Source organism: Physcomitrium patens, chromosome 13 (assembly GCF_059467195.1).
Source record: "Physcomitrium patens ecotype Gransden chromosome 13, ASM5946719v1, whole genome shotgun sequence".
NCBI classification, from domain to species: Eukaryota; Viridiplantae; Streptophyta; class Bryopsida; order Funariales; family Funariaceae; genus Physcomitrium; species Physcomitrium patens.
The window spans coordinates 13,036,859-13,057,084 of NC_143422.1; the positions used below are offsets into that span (position 1 = coordinate 13,036,859).

At 41.0% G+C, this 20,226-nt stretch overlaps 4 protein-coding genes across 7 annotated transcripts; 2 read left to right on the forward strand and 2 right to left on the reverse strand.

Annotated features, from left to right (window-relative positions):
• The first annotated feature begins 2,630 nt into the window (after window positions 1–2,630).
• On the forward strand, window positions 2,631–7,959 carry LOC112290754 (protein transport protein Sec61 subunit gamma-1). Its single transcript, XM_024537405.3, has 3 exons — window positions 2,631–6,999; window positions 7,422–7,552; window positions 7,791–7,959. The coding sequence occupies exons 1-2, from the start codon at window positions 6,906–6,908 to the stop codon at window positions 7,535–7,537; spliced, it is 210 nt and encodes a 69-aa protein (XP_024393173.1). The 5' UTR covers window positions 2,631–6,905; the 3' UTR covers window positions 7,538–7,552; window positions 7,791–7,959.
• LOC112290753 (uncharacterized) lies at window positions 4,094–5,094 on the reverse strand. Its single transcript, XM_024537404.3, has 2 exons — window positions 4,961–5,094; window positions 4,094–4,745 (listed from the first exon to the last, which is right to left on the reverse strand). Exons 1-2 carry the CDS (start codon window positions 5,004–5,006, stop codon window positions 4,384–4,386), a joined length of 408 nt encoding a protein of 135 aa, XP_024393172.1. The 5' UTR covers window positions 5,007–5,094; the 3' UTR covers window positions 4,094–4,383.
• Window positions 7,960–9,571: 1,612 nt separating the features above from the next.
• Window positions 9,572–13,539, forward strand: LOC112290126 (uncharacterized). Of its 2 annotated transcripts, none has more exons than XM_024536113.3 (8): window positions 9,572–9,850; window positions 10,012–10,370; window positions 10,664–10,723; window positions 10,936–11,103; window positions 11,307–11,406; window positions 11,644–12,302; window positions 12,759–12,818; window positions 12,943–13,539. In XM_024536113.3, the coding sequence occupies exons 2-8, from the start codon at window positions 10,167–10,169 to the stop codon at window positions 12,997–12,999; spliced, it is 1,308 nt and encodes a 435-aa protein (XP_024391881.1). In that variant the 5' UTR covers window positions 9,572–9,850; window positions 10,012–10,166; the 3' UTR covers window positions 13,000–13,539. The 2 variants fall into 2 exon arrangements, with proteins under 2 accessions (XP_024391881.1, XP_090111514.1); XM_090255388.1 differs by having other exon boundaries at window positions 9,618–9,775.
• A 3,805-nt stretch (window positions 13,540–17,344) lies between these two features.
• Window positions 17,345–20,208, reverse strand: LOC112290102 (uncharacterized). Of its 3 annotated transcripts, none has more exons than XM_024536044.3 (7): window positions 19,993–20,208; window positions 19,785–19,816; window positions 19,307–19,404; window positions 19,029–19,111; window positions 18,797–18,874; window positions 18,313–18,495; window positions 17,345–17,943 (listed from the first exon to the last, which is right to left on the reverse strand). In XM_024536044.3, exons 1-7 carry the CDS (start codon window positions 20,059–20,061, stop codon window positions 17,611–17,613), a joined length of 876 nt encoding a protein of 291 aa, XP_024391812.1. In that variant the 5' UTR covers window positions 20,062–20,208; the 3' UTR covers window positions 17,345–17,610. The 3 variants fall into 3 exon arrangements, with proteins under 3 accessions (XP_024391812.1, XP_024391813.1, XP_090111513.1); XM_024536045.3 differs by having other exon boundaries at window positions 19,210–19,404; window positions 19,993–20,159; XM_090255387.1 differs by lacking the exons at window positions 19,785–19,816; window positions 19,993–20,208 and having other exon boundaries at window positions 19,210–19,678.
• Between the last annotated feature and the right edge of the window lie 18 nt (window positions 20,209–20,226).

Genomic DNA, 20,226 nt, shown 5'->3' on the forward strand with positions numbered 1-20,226 from the left:
GAGTTATAGGCATTTCTAGCCTTAAAATCGGATTTAGGTTTAATTGATTGTAGACCCTTGATCTTGGTTAGGGATTTTTTGATTTGCATGGTGAAGATATGGCCGCCACCTTTGGACCTCTTCCCGCATGGTTAAGAGGAATTGGATGGCCAAGCTCCCTCTTGTATTTTTCCTTTTTCTAAGGCAAAGCCTTGCCAAATTGTTTGTAGTCTTTTAATTGAAGGAATTTTCTCCCATCTAAACAATCACTACTTTCAAATTTTCTTCTTCAATCAATCAATATTTTATACTTTAAGCAATATTTGGTATTTATACTTTTCTAATTATTAGCTTTTCAACGACGCAAGCCACAAGCAATTTGAAGCTTGAACAGCTATTTATTGAATTTCCAAGTAGAATGGGGTCTATTGCCCTTAGTAGCATAGGAGCGTCAACTTCAAATATTTTTAACTTAGTGATCTCAAACTCAAGATTAATGTGATTTGCTATTATAAATGAAATTTTAAGTCTCTTTATTAGAAAATTTGATTCACTATCTTCAAAGTTATAACAAATTATTGACGATTTTTAAAGTGAAGATGGATCTACTGCCTCAACAGTTAGAACAATTCATTTTGGAAAAATGTAATTAAATACCTACTAATGTTTTGTGATTGAATTTTTTTTTTAATAAAATCTTGCTAAGTATAGTTCTAGTAAAAATTAGAGATGTTAACTTTGAATTACTAACCAACTTTTAGTGAATTTTTAAGTAGAAGTCTGCTACCAAGGCAGCCTAAGTGGCTCTACTTAGAAAAAACCATATCTCAAGCATTTTGGGTTAGATTGCCACAAGATTTAAACAGACAGAAGTATGCTAGGGTTAACCTTGATAACACCAAATTTCACATGCATTGGAGTTTCAAAGAATTTTTGGTGAATTTTTGACAAACAAGGGTGGTTGCCTACAATTTGACATACTCAAGCTATGTTATTGTTTTCCTCTCTAATCATCCTCTAATCACATTCTTTTAGCATCTGAAATACTATATTAGTTCTCACTTATCTTATTATCATAAATTAATATTATTTTATAATTTTTAAGATTTTTTTCCTTATTCCAATAATTAATAGTAAAGTTTCATCTTTTCATCTATCTGTATCTTTAAAAGATATAAGAAAATAAAAATTAACTTTATTTTTTTATTTTCATCTTTTACTTTTAATTGTAATTTATAAATTTTACTTTTTACCTTCGATTTTACTATTGTGGTTATTTTTTAACTATTCACTCAACTTTTAGTAATTAATTCTAACTAAATTTATTTTATTTTATTTTATTTTTATTCATAAGTTTCAAAGTTTAAGCATAATCAAGTAAAACTTGGAATGCAATTAACTTATTAGACTATAACATTTAAGAAATAATGAAAATTATATACTTGACTTGTTGTGTTTGATTGGATTAATTGTGATTATTATATCATTTTTTATTTATATTTTTATTTATATTTTTATATTCATGGTTTAAGTGCCCACATTGGTTAATATTGGATTTTAATCTAAATTACAATTGAATCAAATTGAACTTAAATGTGAAGGGGAAAAAACCACTCACAATCTCATAAGTGCCCAACAAATTTGGTATGATATTGTCTATGTTTTTGAAATTGTCACTTCTTAATAACAAGTTATCTACATACATAAAGTAGAAGAATAATATATTTTACATATTCAATACAGTAATACAAATTACGAACTTTATTACTCCTTAGAAACTGTCTCTCCTGTAGAAAAGCGTCAATGTTGGAAAACCACACACCAAGGGCTTAATTCAATCCTTATACCACACGATTGAGTTGGCACACTTTGCTTGCTGTTTTGTACATTGCCCATCAGTTGTGCACCTCCTTGTGTACTTCCATTCCTCGGTCCAATTAAAAATGCAGTGTTGACTACCTCAATTCATTCTTGATAGATGATAAAGAATGCTACTCCTGCGGAGGCGGTTCGAAACGATGCTCATGCAGTCTGAAACAACGAGGCCATCCAGTGGTCCAAGATCGAACTGTGCGCAATCGTGCAGGTTGGTTCCAAGTTCAGCTGACGACGAAGAGAAATCGGCACCGTGAGCCCAATGGTTTCTCGTTGAAACACCATGGCAGCTTTCCCATTTGGGCCGCCAGCAGAGGCAGTGAGCAAGCGTACCGACGAATGTTGGATCTGAGGATGACAACACGTTGCGGCATGGACCCTTCTGACTTCGAGCTTCGCCGAACACGGCCCTCCCCGTCTTCCGCGAAGGAGGACCAAGCCCCTTGCCCGGACTCCAGCGGCTTCAATCCATTTAGCCTTTGCTGCTTGCTGTCAAAGGCGTATGAGTGCGGCGACCGCACTCGAACGCTGTTGCCTGCAACACTTCCTCACGGACCCGTGGGTCCAGCCGGAGGGGTTTACCGAGTCCTTGATATTCATGCGCTACAGTGCCAAAGTTCCGACCTTACCGCGTGCGTTGAAAATGGCATGACCATGCCGTCACCAGGTTCGAGGACGACGCACGCGCAACAAAGTCTCCCATGTCCACGTCCGGTACGATGGCCCTGCTCCTATAAATACAAGAGCCCTCCTCCGTCTTCCACAACCTCCAGCTCCCAAGTCACTTCATCGGCAAGTACACGCATCAGGAACCAGGAGAGCAGTGCAGTATTTCGGACACTTCGGACTCATCGGGGATCGCAGGATTTCTAGATCGAATTTCGGAGGCCAGGATTCTTGTGGAGGTGTGCCGCTCAAGGAGATCGGAGCGTGCAGCGAGGACGTGAAAACCGTCGCCGATCACACGAGTCCACAGGGGTGTGAGTCCAGCAGTGGTCGTGAAACCGTAGACCCTCCTCCAAAATGGCCAAGCAATTCCAGCACCTGGTAGCGGCGTTGGCGGCAGTGGTGGTGCTTTGTGCGGTCATGGGCGCGCAAGTGGACGCTCAAAGCATTCCTGCGCCGGCTCCCTACATGCGAGGCTACGCCCCATCTCAAGCTCCCGCTGCGGTGTACGATGGCGTTCCCGAGTACGCTCCAAGCTTGGCACCCAGCAACGCCCCCGCGTCCGCTCCAGAGGGGTCGCCCATGTCTGCTCCGGTGGTGGCTTCTCCGGCGTACGGTCCCAGCTCTGGCTCCCCATTCCAATCCCCAGCTGATGCACCGGGACCCATGTCGGGAGAAGGTTTCTGAGCTCAGTCATGTGGATCTTCTGGCTGAGCGCGTGAAACATTTTTTGTAGCGACACATTGTTTGGAACACTCGCAGATTCATGAGCAGTTCCAGTAGTGGTAGGTGTAGATGTAGATGAAGTGAAGCATTGGTTGTGGGTTGCCACGTCGAAGTAAAGCATCGATTGGCTCCACAGCGGAGCATGTACATTGTCGTTCATTGGGAAGAAGATTGAATCAACATCCGAGATGAGTTCTCTTTGCATGGACCAACTGTGGTGGTTGTGGAAAGGCAGCATCCTGGCACCATCCTCTCCAACATCTGTGCCAAGCTTCAGTATGGGATTCATATTCTGATAGAGGCAGAAGAAGTCGGGCAATGGATGTTGGGTTGCCGGTCTTGGTGGCACTGCCAGGATTGTAACCTCCACTCTGAATATGTGGTACGCGGCGTGATGGTTGTGCAGAAGTTGAATTGTGTTGTAATCAGATTCTGTGATTATTGGGTGATTTGTACATGTTTACACGTGTTGAGTAAGTTTAATTGGATTCGATCAGTCTGGACGGTTGGAGAGTATAATTTGAGACTTGGGTTTTAGCATGGGTTGGCAACTTATTTTAGGAAGGGTGGTATCGGAATTGTTGGGAGTGTGTTGCTTCACAGTTTGTTCAAATGAGCTCTTTGCTTTTAATTCAATGAAATCAACACTTTGGATGTGGAGTAGGTTAGCATTGTTTTCACAGAAATGGATTTATGTTGGTAGATATGAGATCTAGTTAATAACATCTTTGGAACAATTATCAAACTGCGGAGAGAATTTTCCGACTGTCGTCAAACATTTTGAGTTTTGCAAGTTAGTGTGATTACTGTTAGATAGAATATTAGTCGGCTTTGTTACAGTTGTACGAAAGTGTGGAGATGTCATGTTGATTTCTGTGGAAATTTATACTTTTGTTATCATAATCTTGTATATTAATAACTTGATTTTTGTGGTTCTTCGTATTGGTCTTTACATGTATGTATATATATTTACATACCGTTCATTTAGTAATGATGGGACATTATCAACAGGTATTTTAACATGTATATCTACATAGGCAAGTCAGAAATTAGGCTGAGGCTAACTTGCTACAAGCACACCTAATGTTGTTATGTGTACACCCAAAACCTGTGGAGGGTAGTGATTAATTGGGTGTTCTAATGTGGATCCCTGTGTCCCCACAAGTGCGAGGGTGAGGGGGCAGCGGGACCACCGGAGCCCCCCCTCCCGTGGGCGCTGCCCCAGGAAAAAAAATTGCATCCACCGGAGTCCATGCACAAATCATCTTCCAGCTTCAAGAGCTCATCGACAAGAGTTGTCATTTTCATAAGGATGGAAGCATCTTCTTCTCTCGCCTGCTCAGTGTTGTTCCCACGGAAGTCGAATCGTGCGCAAACAGTCCCTGTTCGCTGCCATCGTGCTGCTTTCTTGAAAGAAAAATGGGTCCGAGAATATCTCGGAAAACAGCCCAATTTCTTCAACGACAATGTTGAGTCGATCTCCCATCGTACCTCTGCACCTGCAACAGATTCAGGACCTTCATTAGCTTGTAAACTATTTCGCCTCTACAACGCGTACTGTGGAGGTTCAATGCCTGATTTCAAACAAAAGCATCCTGAAAAGAGGAATCCAGTGAAACCCACAAGCGGATGCTACTACATTTTCAGCAAACGTCAATTACAGTGTCACTAGTCGAGATGCACGGAAAGAATGCAGCATTGCAATGAAAGCCACCTCGCACAGCGACGCCACGGCGGAAATCCTGTGATTCGCGCCTCATGTCGAGCAGAGAGAACAAGGCGAAGGCAAGTAGGCTGCAGCCATTACAACCACCTTCTCCAACGACGAACGTCGTTCTCAGAGACTGAGCGCTTGCAATATAACCCCCCGTCTAGGCATCCAAAAAACCAAAAGCTCCTGGCCAGAGCTCCCCCACAAGCATAGCCTACTGCACACCATGGCCAGACATAAGAGCTGTCAGGTTACCTTTATTAATTTCACTTTCCGGGAAGCGAATGATCTCGGCCACTCAAAGTAAGCGTGTGGGTCCTCGGAATGGGACAGTCTAACTCTTTCGGCGTATAGCATCAAAGTGAAGAGTCTACGATCCTTGCAGAATCCAAGTGGCAATGACCACCCAAGGCAGTGCAAGAGCATCCCTTTTCCATGAAAACACCCGGATATCTCACACTTTCCTCAGGACATGGACGGCTCTCCACTTCGTAGTCTCGCGCCTGGGATATTACCGCAGCCCATGCCTGAGCAACATTTCATAAGGAGATGTCTACAATCCCATGCAAAATCGGGCATCTACTCTTCCGGTTCTCAGGTACACCATGTGAGCATTGGAAGATCACACGCCAATTATCAGCAGAGCAAAAAGCAGATTCATGATCGTCGTCGACTGATCCAACTGATGTGTTGCGACAAAACCGATGTCAGGACGCAACAATTTTACTGAAATTTGCCCCTACAACAGCATCAATGGAGAGGATCCGCGACCTGGAACGAGACACTTCTGTGCTTGTTGTCTCGGAATTGTTGAAGCTACTACTGCATTTCAGAGACGTGGAAAACCGCCTGGAATGCTTAACGCCTCTTCACTTCTGTGCATGGACTCCGGTGAATTCAATTTTTTTTCCTGGGGCAGCGCCTCCGGAGGCTGACCGGTAAGCGGGACCACCGGAGAGGGGCTCCGGTGGTCCCGCTGCCCCCCTCACCCTCGCACTTGTGGGTTCACATGGATCCACATTAGAACACCCAACTAATCACTACCCTCCACGTGTTTTGGGTGTGCACATAACAACCTTAGGTGTGCTTGCAGCAAGTTAGGGTGTGCTCGTAGCCTCAGCCCAGAAACTATTTTGTGATTACCAAGTGGTATGCGGCAAAGTGAGTCTTTGTTTGATTTTTATTGGCACACAAGTATTTGTCATTAAACCTATTGCTAGCGAAATTGATTGTGCTGGAAGTGCATCCAGGTTATTACTGAATTGGAGACCACATCTAACATGACTATCTTGAATGTGTCTTACAAAATGGTTTTGTTGAAGTATCATTTTACGAACTAAGCACACAATATTGCAAAAGGTTACACATGCTTACAATGGTTTGTGTTGCATGACCACTTTATTCTTGTCAAACTGTTTGCAAAAGGAATAAAAGCACAAAATGTACTTCAACTTAATATCTGACATGCATGTTATGAAATGCAAATCAATACTTAGAATCAATCTTTTTCCTGATATCTTTTTAATATGTAGTTGTTTGTTAACACTGTGGAAGGTTTTACTTGAATTTGATATAGTTCAACAAAACCAATCAAGGTTGCCTGTCCAATACTCCAATTACATGAGCTCAGTGACGTGACATACTGATGCAGGACTTCCAACCCTATCACCGAAGGCGGCAATGTAGTCACGTTTGTATCTGAGGCTATTTCTGAAGCTGACGTTGGGTTTTGGGCTTGCTTTGTTTGCTTTCGTCTGTCTTCCTCGACAAGGTCTCTGTCTCTGTTTTGGAGATCTGGTGGGTCTATAGAAACAATCGCCTTATCTGAAGAAGTGAGATCTGAGCTCAATCTGCAGCTGAATCTTTCGCAGACGATCGTTTCAGACTTTTAGTTTGATATTTTGGGTGTTTTGTTTTTTTCTGTGTTCTGTTGTTATCTGCGGACTCGATGGAGGCAGTAGACACTGTTGTGAGGCCTGTAAAAGACTTCGCAAAGGATAGCATTCGGTTGGTGAAAAGATGCCATAAGCCGGATCGGAAAGGTTCGTTCGGGCGCCTTCGATTTTTCTTTCCTAGTTTGTGTGTTGATGCAAATGTTCTTCTCCTGGGAAGTCTTGAAGGATTGTGCATGCGGCTCTAGGATTGTGTCTGTCTGTGTACGATAATGTGTTGCCACATCCTTTGAAGTGTGTTCGAGGAGAGGAATGAGATCGATTGGAAGTGCTATGTAAAATTATTGCTCTTAGCTTGTTCTTCCTAGTCAATACTCCCTGCCTTGTTCATTATTGTCTTTGATAACTTACCTGAAACCAGCCGTTTACTATATACGTTGGGCCTCAAAAGCGTGGATACCAAGAAGGGAGTTCTTTTTATCTTCTGCTGTATGTCCTTTCACGTAACATTCTACTAAGTTTGGATGCAATGTCCAGCGACTTGATTCATGTGCTCTGTTTTGCCAATTCAGAATTCTCAAAGGTTGCTCTAAGGACCGGGCTAGGGTTTTTAGTAATGGGCTTCATCGGCTTTTTCGTAAAGCTCATCTTCATCCCTATTAACAATATCATCGTCGGAACTGTATAGTGTTATACTTCCTGCGTGAGTTCTCTGCTGTATTCCTTCTTCTTTTACACCTTCTATCTCTGGACTTATTTCTGTGTGTTCTGATTCTCTGGAACTGTGATGCCAGCCATCACGGAGCCAGTACATTATTTAGAGCTCTGTACTTTACATAGAATTAGGTGTTGCTTGAAGCTTCTGATTTGAATTTGTACTTCTCGGTGTCGTGGCGCATGCATAATCACTCAAGTTCCCTCTGTCTATGTTTTGTGTGCAGGTGTAACGGTGGACACGTTTGGACAATAAACCCAATGCTCATCAGTTTTTGAAATTTATCGACTGTGCCGACAAAGATTATTTTTAGAAAATTGTTGAATGGTTTAGAATTTTTTAGTATGTTCTCTTGCTTCATTCTTTAAATTTAATCAAACCTCCTGTAAATCTGAGAGCCTTTTCGGTCCGATGTCAGACGTAGCAAGGTTATATGTCATTGATATGTAGATGAGTTCAGCATGCAATCAACATTTGAATGCCTACGAGATTGTAGATTATGGAGCGTTGAGTACGTATTCAGTAGTGGGTGTTGCATGTCGACTGATACTAACTGCATTCACCTGAAGTATCAAAGAGTATAGGTCAAGCAAATTTAAATGTAACCGACTGAATCAACTTGTCCAAGTAGCTATTTGTCCATGATTGCACTGCGAAATATAATTAACTGCATCCACTGCAACATGTCGGACTTGCTAAGACGTCAAATTATAGATTTATCAGTCACTCCAAATTCTCGTTTATTAGTTTATGATCAGGGCCCAGAGCACTATCATCGTCAACAGTCTGGTACTTTTTTACCCGTTGTTTCTTCGCTTCAAAAGTCGTCAGTCATTTGTATAGCATTTCGAGTCTAGGTGGATCTTGGATTGTAAATTTGCAAGTTTTGCTGAATGATAAGGTCGACTTGAAATCAATCAGTGCCTAAGTTTGCTCGTACACATTTTCAAGTCGTAGGATCCAAATTCCTTTAGTGATAAAAATATGTAAATAGCACATAAAAAGGCGCATCTAGACTTGTTGATTGAACAAAACCACTTACCCACTGTATTAACTGTCCGAGGTTCACCAAGAATTTCTTTTCAGAGACGATCGTCTGCAAGAAACGCGGGCTGCTTACAGATATTAATTTCATCAAATAAAATTTACCCATTAAGTAGATTATACGTGCCATGCATTATAATTTGCTTTTTAGCCCTCCCACAATAGTATCAAAATATTTAGTGCTCGTCTTGAGCTAACATTGGTTGCCATAACACTTGGTGAGTTTGTATTGGATGTGTTGTGGATGAATGTCAACTTGTAGATGATTGTGAATGTAGTGATATTCATGAATTGATGGTAAGCATGTCTATGTATGTGTAGGGTGTTGCTAATAGCATCACTATTTTTATTTATTTATTTATTTTTGTTTGTTAATGTCACCATAATTTTCTATTTATCAAATGTCACCAAAAAATTTGCTATTGCCACCACAACTTACCATTTGTTTGACATATTTTTTTATTTTTTGATATTTCAATATATATTTTTTTATAATTTAAATTATATATAAGGTAATTCTAATTTTAATAAAAAGTAATTGAAAAAATATATATATTGGTATATTGATGTATATTTGATATTTTGATATATTTTGATATATATATATATATATATATATATATATTTGATATTTTACTCTTATCATATTATAGGATTCTGCACGAGTTCACACTCTCAGTTGCTTCCAATTTGTAGTAATATTTTTAGACTAGTTGATATATATATATATATATATATATATATATACATATATACAAACACATAGAGAAAGAAGCAAAACACCCAACTTCATTCATTTGGTTTACCACAAGCTTGCAAAATCGTCACGTGGGTTCAGTATTTTTGCAAAGCTCGTGAAATCGTCAACAAGGTAGAATGGTCATTTACTCAGTTCGATTAAAATGAGAAGCAATTTTTCTCAGAAGACACGTCGGTAATGGGAAATTCTGCATCAAAATTGATTGCACATGTTTTCGAAACAAATGCCTCTCCTTTTGTATTTCCCACACAGGCCGTGTTCCTGCTTAAACCCTAAACCTGACTCTCAAAATCGAGGTCTTTGTCGCGGAGTTGGATTGCCACCGTGCGAATTGGTTCGAATTGGGTGTTCGGAACCCGCGCGTTGCAGCGTTTTGTTTAACCCACCCGTTGCCGAAAACCTTTTGTGTTCGTTCCACTTCATCACATTGAGGGGGTTCAATTCCTAAGTTTGGTTCTGATTGAATGGCTTGTAGATTTTGGGTACGTGAATGTGGGATGAAGGGTTTTTGCGCGGGTTTTGATGTGGGCAATCGGTGATTTATGGATGATTTACGAATTTGTAAATAGTTCAGGTTTATCGGGTAGGAAGTGTGAGTGCTGGAGAGGAGTTGGACTGAAATGGATTTTCTTTCTTCTTTCAGGAATTTGTTGGATGCATTTGATGCCAGAAATCAAGGGGACATCTTTGTGGCTCTAGGTGGCTGCAACTGAGAGAAAACCGACTTTACCGACGGAGTCACGAAACGACCGTCCGGTGAGGGACGTATAGAGCCTGTGTTAGCTTTTGTCTATTGAGATGGGAGACACGGTGAGAGGAACCGTTACTCCTCTCTCGGAGTCCATTTCGGTGGAAGATGCTAGAAAAGTGGCGAAGAAAGTAGAAGAAGCCATAGAGACACAAATCAAGCAGCTCAAAACTCTTCAAGGTTTTGCCGATGAGAATCGGTCCTTGCGCAAGCTTCTACTGGAGCTTCCAGATCTCGTTTCTTACAACATAATGGTAATTGTCGCTTTAAAACTTCGAAAGTCCAATTTGGAATTCTTCTCCGCTTAGGTAGTTCTTGACCAGTATATTTTTAACAAATTAATTCTATATGATCATGCTGCGGTTGCTAATGCTTTTATTTTGCTTTTAATTTATGCATACATTTGTTTTTCTTTAATGCTTTAATGTAATGGAATTAAAATTTTACTGAACAAAGAGTCTGTTGACTTCGGCATTAAATTACTAGTGTTAATATAGATAACCAAACTTGATACCATCAGATCGGCTAAAATGTTGTTGTTGCTCAGGTGCCATTCGGAAAGGCTGCATACATGCCGGGGCGTCTTATTCATACGAATGAATTCCTGGTATGGGAACGGGTGCTATTACTTCATTTATTACCTTCTCCAATTGCCTTAGGTGGTGGCTGATTATCAGATAACCGTGAAGTAGTTTAAGATTGTTTTTAGGGATTGAAGTGTAAGTTGCATTACAGATTTATTCGCTTGTATGCCATTGTCTGCTTCTCAATTTTAAACGTAAAATGAGTGGGCATGGTGGGATGGTGGTCATAGCTCAGGTCCTGCTTGGCGAGGGTTACTATGCTGAGAGATCTGCCAAGCAAGCAGCCGAAATCTTGATGCGACGTAGCGAATTTATCAAGGCTAAAATTGATGCCCTTAATAATCAAATCAAAGACCTTGAAGCCGAAGCTTCCTTTGCTAAGGACACTGCTGCTGAAGCTGCTGTACGTGGTCTCGATCTCCAGCTCTTTCGCTGCATGTTTGTTTAGTATCTTACAGCTTTGGTGAATCGTATAGTCTATGTCTTCTCTATGCATCCATCTAGCGCTGAAGTTTAACATGAATGTACTGACATGTATCAGCAAACGATGTTGTAGTTCTAAACTAGGTTATGTGCAGTCTTTGATGAATTTCTCTTTGGACGCAGAGTGGACTTGTGGAAATTAGGGAGCCATATATGGAATCCACAATGCAGCCTGCTGGGAAGAGATCTGATATCAATAACGTGGAAAGCATCGCTACAAAAGGTTCTAACGCTCACATTTTCGATTGATGTTACATGTTTTATTTCAGAAAGCACGGCTTACGTCGAGTTTGAGTGATGGTTTTGTAAGAAATCTAAGCTACTAGATCATGAAGGTTTTTTCAGTTCCTATGCTGGTCTATGTGAGGATGTTTTCTGTTACCTGATACATGGTCCATTATGGTGTGGATCGAGTCAGGTGAAGCTCATGAAGTCATGTTTTTTGCATGATCATTTGCAGATGACAAGGAAACGGACAGTGATCCTGAACATTCGCGGATTATGGCTCGACTAGCTGAGTTAGAGTTAGCTGAAGCAGCCGCTGGAGAGGATGATGACGATGATGTTGGTGGCGATGATGACGACGATGAAGAGATGATGGAGACCAACTTGCGAGCATCGTTTCGGAATTCTCTCCTTGGTGATTCAGATGAAACCGATGAAGATGAAGATGAAGAGGAAGACGAATATGATGATGACGATGAAGAAAGTGAGCAGGTAGATTTAAGTAACAGAACAGCAGCGAACACACTCCTGAATAGAAGTTCAGTGCACTTGTCGGAGATTGATGGGCGGGAGGAATTCCATAGCAGTATCATCCAAGACCAACCGCGCAGCCAAGTCCCGGAACAAGGAACTCAAAGTGATGGATATCCTGCTCTAAAAGCTGGTGAACAAATTCAGAAGAGAAAGGTACAATTTCAGAGCACTATCATCTCGAGCCAAGATGGCAGCCAGGTTCAAGCCAGAGAACAAGGAATTCATAGTCTGGGTTATCCTGCAACAAAAGCTAATGAATGGAATCGGGATGAGATTTCCAAGGGCGAAAGTATCGCAGCGTCTCCTTCCTCTGAACAGCTTCCGCCTGTACAGATAAAGCCATCTCCCGCACAACTACGGGTACGATCATTCTTATACCTAAAAGTGGCACACGAAAAGAAACTTATGCACCTTATATAAGTAACCTAGTATTTGGCTAGTTGTACAAAATTTTCTCTGCAAATTCTGCAGTAATGCACTTAATACACCTGATGCTGGCTAGTATGTTCTTCTGTTATGTTGTGGATCTAGAAGCAGCTCTGGGTTGCAAACACTAATCATTCTATTTAATCTTTGGTTAATGAATGTTAACCTGCATTAGTTTCTGCACCCAACATACAATTATATAATCTGCTTCTGACCTGTGTGGTATACGAGATACAAGATCTGTAAACGTCTGGCTGTGGTGCATCTTTTCTGGACGAGCCAATGTGGCTTCTAACCATGAGATTACTGGAATCATTGCTCATGTTGCCACTCGTTCACTTGATTGCGTTTCCAACATGCAAGTGAAACTCTTTTATCTTTCTCTGCCAGGCTTTCACAGGAAGCGTTATGGAGCGAAACACCGAACACCTCTCTTCTGTAACACCTCTAGTAAGTTTTTCACTTCATAGCACAAACAGCACCATTATCACACATCAAGTCGTGAGCTTGATGTTAATCACTTGTCAAGTGTGTTGCCATGTATTCGTGACACTATCACGTTTGCTGTTTGCAGGCACCAGAGGTTCCTCCAAGTCGACCTGTTTCAAAATTCAAACAGCGGAAGGGCTAACGTGTCACCTGCTTCAGGCATCTGCTCTAAGAACGTTCCGAGCTACTATATACAATAGGAACTCAAATCGTAGAATGCTTAAAAGGTCTATCTGGAGCATGTCACTTAGATCCTCTGAACTTACTTTACTATAGTCATCATTTTCTTCTCTATTTTAAGAACTTGATCGGAGAAGATGGCAAGTATGAACTTTCGGTTAAGCTTCCCTTCAGATAGAAACACTAGTCATCCCTCACTTCCTTTCTTAATTCTGATTGTCGTTCCTTCTGGGACAAGGCAGTTCTTAGTTTTCTGTGCAGGGTTTGCTTGTAGGTTAAAGTTTCATTGCTTGATTAATTGCAGAGGGGTTGTTGAGGAGCATTGCTATTATCGAGGGCGTGATTGATAGGTTTTGGTGTGAGATTAATTGCTGTTTTACTTTTTCCTGAAGTGGACATGGCCAGACATTATCTTGAATATCTTGCGGTGCCCTTTGGTGCTGCCGCAGTATTGCGCTTGAGCGAAGATTGAAATTACAAGTTCAAACCGGTGTTAATATTAGTTAGAGTCATGATTCGTTATCACAGGTCTTGTGCTGAGAACAAGCCAGTTTCTTGTCAATGTCTGACATCATGGAAGTCTGAGTTGAGAGATTCTCTCTGGTATGTGAACTCTTGTTAGAGTTAGTCACAGAACTTATGTAGAGCATTTGTATGACTCTTGATTTACAATTCAGTTTTTGAGAATTAGGGTGTTTCAACTCTTAATTTTTCGTGCAGATGGACTTTTCTATCATGTGTATGATCTCAGTGCTGTCACTGGAGTAATTGTGTTGGCAAGCTTTTAACGTGTTCTCATGCACGGTTACTTGTACAACAGTTTCTGATCATGAAGAAAGTTCCACACAGAGGGTGTGCAGTGCCCACATTATGGGAAGGAACACATTTGACGCTTGGAATTTAGCCATCACTTGACAATTGGTTGGCCCCTTGTATGGAATCTGCATGTTAGTGTATGTTACGTCCTTTGCACGTTACGTCAGACTTGAATTAAAAGTTGTACATTGAATCACTACAAGAGAAAACAGAAAATAAGTATAAACATCTCTAAATATATAAGTTTCGAAAATTATTTGTAAATTGCCTACAATGGTTGAAATAATCTTATTTATATTTGTTTATGTTAATATTTGAATTTCTGTATATGTAAGTTCATGGTAAAGGGCAAGAATATATTTGAATATTAACAAATGTAGAATATCATTAGTGATTGATTGGTAACATTATGTGTATTTTTATTTCAATTACTTTGGGTTGATTTTCAGATAATTATAGTTACAAATGTTATTGGTAAAGAACAAAGTAAGGGTGTTTTGGAACACTACTTTGTCTCTTAAATATCACTTTTTGATTTCTCAAAGTTCCTTTCTTATCTTAAAGTTGTTTTTAGTGTAATTTTTCAATTTGTCTCTCTTGTTTATATTTTTTGTTTTTTTCTCATTTTAGTAGTATATACAATTTTGTATCAAAGATCCTTTGCAAAAAAAATTATGTAAATATAAATATATATATATACATAAACATACACATCAAAGTAATGATAATTTGTTTACCTTATTTTTGTTGCAATAAAAGATTATCCAAATCTAGATAAATCATTTACAATTTTTTTTGTGCATTTGACAAAACTTATTCGAAGCCAATTTTTACCAACCATTGAGTAAACAATGACATCACATGTTGTTTTTTAGTATATCCAAGTAGATTAGATTAATTAAAATTATTAAAAAATTTACATTTGTTTGATGGAAAAATACTTTGTTGAAAAGAATTATAATCTCTATTAAAAAATTTAGGTCATATGTGGATAAATGTAAAAACTAGATACTTTATTTTTTATATTTATCTATTTTTATTTAATATTTTTATAAAAATGATATATAAAATAATAATTATAAATAATTAATTTTATAAAATAAAACTTATAATAGGAAGAAAAAAACTTGTACATTTTTCTATTATAATAATGATTGGATATAATAGATGATTGAAATAATTAAAATATAATGGATTCAAAGATGATAAAGTAGAGATACAAATAATGGTGTACCATAATTAATCCTTGGATAACATTAGAGATACAATAAGCTAAAAAAAAGATGATGTGGACATACAAATAAATATATATATATATATATATATATATATATCATAATTAATAGTTTAATAATACTAGTGATGTGATATTTCTCAAATTTGAATGAAGAGTCTTTTGGCAAACATGTACAAAAACAAGGATTTTGAATTGAGGTGATTTGAGAATGAACTAAGAATAATTACTTATTTTTGGATATAAATATGCATATTATGGTTTGATATCAATCAAATTGGTTGATAGATGGCACTTAATTACATTAATTACAAGTAATAGAAGTAAAATGATGAACATATGAATGATTACATTTATTTTTTTATTGAAAGATGTGACAAAACATTCTCATCTTTGGATAGAAAAATGTACATTCTAACTTCACTTCAAACAAAATGGTTGAAGCTTGATAAATAAAAAGAATAGATAGAGAATTGATTGATGTTTGAATGAACATTTTTTGCCAAATTTAAGAAGAAAATCTTAGACTAACCTTGGATTAATAATTATATAGAATTTTTTTATATAACTTAAGATTAATGTCAAAATGATGAACTAATAAAAAATTAGTAATATAAAATAAATTAAAATAGATTTATAAGTCAAAGAATTAACGAGCAACTTTAATAAACAAGTAAAATGATTAGACATTGGATTTCAAAAACAATGAAGTTGTAGCCATTAAGTCAATGTTATACGAAGAGATTCTCCTTCACCACACCATTGGATTTGTTTGTCACCAATATGAAAACCAAAATTGCCTAAAAGTCAAAATTTTGACAAATTAAGGGGCCACTGGGAGTAGAAGAATAAATAAATAGAAGTTTTGCAGAGAGTGAAGCAACGAATGAGAGAGAAAGCCAATGCTAAAACCAACTTACGTTTGTTTGTTTGACTAAGGTGACAAATGATGAAGAAAAGTATTGAAAGGAATCATCTCTACTATTTGTCATGTGCTGCACCAGCAGTCCAAGGAAATGGGTCGGGATCGGAACTTCGGCACTCTAGCGCATGAATCGCAGAGACTCCATGAATCCTTCCGACTGCATCCACATCTGTGGTGAAGTGTTGCAGGCAACACGCTTCGAGTGCCGCTGACGCATTTCCATGCGTGTAACAGCCATTGCCAAATCGAGCGAAGCAGCTGGGGTCCGGGCAGGAATCTTTGTACTTCGTCCTGGAAAACGGAGACGCCGTGATTGTCAAACCCCCACGACCAAGTGAAAGGAATCCATGCCCTCGGACATCTTCCTCCACAAGAGTCTCCGTCGGTACGCTCACTCACTTCCTCTGGTGGTACAAATAGGAATGCAGCGATGGTGTTCAACGGTGATACCATAGAGCTCACGGTAGCGATTTCTCTTCGTCATCAGCTCAACCTGGAACCGTATTGCGCAATCGGGAACAGTTCAATCTTGGACCACTGGATAGCCTCGTTCTTTTGAGATTGCAGGAGCGCATCATTAGCACCACCTCCCCAGGAAGCTATACGAGTCTCTCAGCCCTCCAGCATTGCCCACACGTTTGGATGTAAACTTTTGACTGGTTGGAGCAACTCTAAACTCTGGACCTTCACTCGCTGGACGGAACACCTGCAACAAGGATGGCAATCACCATGCGAATGTGCGGAGTGTTGGGTGCTCTCTTGCTCTGAGTGGCTCTGTCTGAGCACACTGATGCAGCCAGGGTTCTACTCTACTCCGAGGCTTCTCCAGCGTCAAGCTACGCTCCAGAGGGTTCTCCAATATCCTCTCCACCACCATGTCCTACAGCTTCTGCTCCCCGCTCCCAGGATATGGTTGGTCTTTTCAGCACCCCAGAGAACTCCAATGTTCAAGTCGCACCCCTACCACTTGTACCGTCGTCTGTACAGCCTCGTTTCAATCCAGCGAATGCTGGGCACACATAGCCTACAGAAAAAAGCTCATAGCAATCTACACATCGTTTTGTCAATAAAGACGGGACGTCGGGCTCCACATTCGTGTGAAACATGGCGTTCTTCACGCTTCTCATGTCCTATTCTTCCATGTTTAAGTGCGGCGGTTCAGAGCCTGGATACCAATTCCATTGCCCTCAATTCCATGCAATGTGTGCTTCGTTCAGTCACAATGACCAGAGCATGGAACCTTGGACATGCAATTCGCTTTGCAGTCACACACAATCATGAGAGAAGCAGCTTCACCAACAAAGATACAAACTGGACATGAGCAGGACAATATTTCACAGCCACGCGGACCTGCCAAACCCTTTCATTTGGACAATTTCGTCCCAAGGAGATGATGCTCCCAAAGAATAGTTTCTCCATGTGCTAACCTCTAACATACTGGACAGGGCTATTCGGCCGAATCTAAGTGAAACCCTACCACAACTACAATTTCCTAACATGTCTTTCCACTCGTGTTCCGATTTCAACCGTATCCACAAAGCGCGCGAAGCTCTCAGAAACTGATCACGATGCCACGGAACGCGAGCCTTGGTACCAGATCAAGATGGACCATCATCAACCTCAAATCCAGCTCCTGTCCACCCTCCGTTCTCATCCGATTTAGATCTCCCTAACTGCAAAGGGCCCTTGGGTCTGCCAACACCCCGCCCTCGCCCTCTGGGAACTCCCACATGTAGACCTCGACCTGCAGGCCGTGCTTGCACTTGATGATTCGCCTTGTCCGCCCCAGCAGTTACATGGCCTCCTGGGTCAGGCGAGGTTGCTATGGAAGAGCCAGGTGCGCCTGTTCCTGACTTCTGTAGATTGATGGACGCAGTGGTTGTTGCTTCCTTTGGGAGGTTGTCGCCATCCACAACTGCGGAGTTTCCTCCCTGCATTTGATGACAAAGATGCTTCTTTATGAACACAATGTATCCCAACAGAATGATTCGCGCAATCAACATTTGGTCGGTCCAGCCGCAAAAATTGCTAAACTGAGCCACGACCATGCACGGGCAGTGGCGAAGAACGATGACAAAATCAAAGAACGACGCAATTTTCCGTGACTACGTCGACTTTCTTTGCAAATGAAAAAGCAGCCAGCGTGTAAGACAACAGGATAACATGGGTATTGTAAGGAGTAGTTAGTAAGGAGCTCTATAAACATGTGCATTGGTCCGTCATCTCTGCAGACTGCGTTAATCCTAATAAAATTAACAGCGGTCGCAGAGGAAAGGTGATTGATGATGAGGCGCCCTTACATCGACACTGCCTGAAGTGTTCTTGCAGCTCTGTTGCTGTGCAGCACTGTCATGGGCGGGCATTGATCTAAGCCCTGCTGTGAGAACCTGGGACGCCCCACCCTGCAAAGCAGGATTCAGAGCTTCTAGCCTGCTAGTCAGCTCCTCCAGACGGGAGTACTGAGCTTCGGCACTTTGTTGTACCTGCATAAACATGATGCTTCGAGTCGGTCTGTGCAATCCAATTTCCGTCACCTCCAGTATACAGAACCAACAATATTCCTGAACACTTTATGCCAACAAAAATAACATCCCTCAACCCCCTTGTCCTTCATACAACGAGGTAATGAAGCTCCACTCTACAATATAGACAACTGGAGCGATGCTCCAGTGACCATTTGTTCTATAACATGATCGTTGGTGTTGAGCGAACAATTTTTCGGAAAGCCAACACCCTGCATTCAACCCCCAATTGTCCGAGAGTTCCCATGGAAGGTGACTATACCAAACACTTGAGATCGTTACACAGCCTCTGCTTGTTCAGCTCTTCTACCTCAACTGCCTTCATAGCAGCTTCCCACACCTGCAACATGCACTAAAAATCTCATCCCTTGAATTGCAAAAGTCGTCAGCAGACGGTTGGACAAAGAGCATAATGCCGCGGAAAGTTGCTCAGTTGCAAAGTTGCGGCGCAGGTTGCAACGTGCTGATCAAGAAGCAATTTGAGCACAAAGTACCTTCCTTGCTTGCTCTTCCTTAGCTCTGGCAGCCTTGATCTTTTCGGTGGATGCTTCGATTAATTTCCGAAGATGCTCCAGAGCTTTCATCGTGCATGCCAAAGACACGGTGTCAAAACTACGCGCACGGAGAAAGAACAGCGTATGTGAAGCACTCTAAAATAACAGTCTAGTTGAACACCTTGAAAGCAAATACGCGTGATTCGAAGAGTCGTCACACATTCGCTCATTTGCCAACTTGCTGCGCTAAATGCGAGCTGGAGGGTTCAGGGGAGTGCCTGCTTTCTTGGGTCCCGCTGTGAGCTTCACTTCCAATGCCAATGAAGCTAGCTCTTTTTCCACGTTCTGGATTTTTGAGTAATTGTCTTGGATATACCTGACAACATCATTCATAAAACACCACCCATGCAGGCAACTTACAGGCAGATATTCAGAAAATTATACGAGATTATGCAACTCTTAACCACTTTGTCCAAACAGACCCCGGCTGGTGAGTACTCGAAACTCGACTTCGTAACCGACTCGTCACGTTACATTAAACCAAAACAAATCTACTCCTATTCCCAGCCGAGCCGTTCTGAACTGCAAGCCAAGTCACGTAACCTAGACGTCCATCCATATCGAATTTGTCGACACAATGGCACCGATAAACTGACGATCCACACATTACATTCTAGCCAATGGCTCTAAGTTCGTGATGACAACCGGAAAAATCGAAAGCATGATTACACACACTAACATCCAGAGACAACTCACTTTCTCAGCATCTGCTCCTTCTCCTCCAGAACCTTGTAGTAAGGAAACAAACAAATCACACATGAGACGCCCAATCAAATCCCAGAGTGCCCAGAACACCACCAAAAAATGAAGGAAGGCTCCCACATAAGGAAGATTCCACAGATCGAGCAAAAAACCAACAAAACCCTAACACCCAAATTCGAAACACAGGAAAAACTGAGCTCACTTTCTGGGTGTAGGCCATCTTGGGATCCTCAGCCACAATCCCATCGGCACTAGAGGCTTGCGTCCCCATGCCGTAACGGCGCAGAATACTTCTGGAGTCGTAATTCTCCTCTCCTCTCTTGTCTTGTCTTGTCTTGTCTTCCGATGCGCTCGCTCGCTCACTGTCTCATGCACACGCCCACCCACATTAGAGACTGAGGAACACGACGACGTGAGAGAGAGCTGGGTCACGACG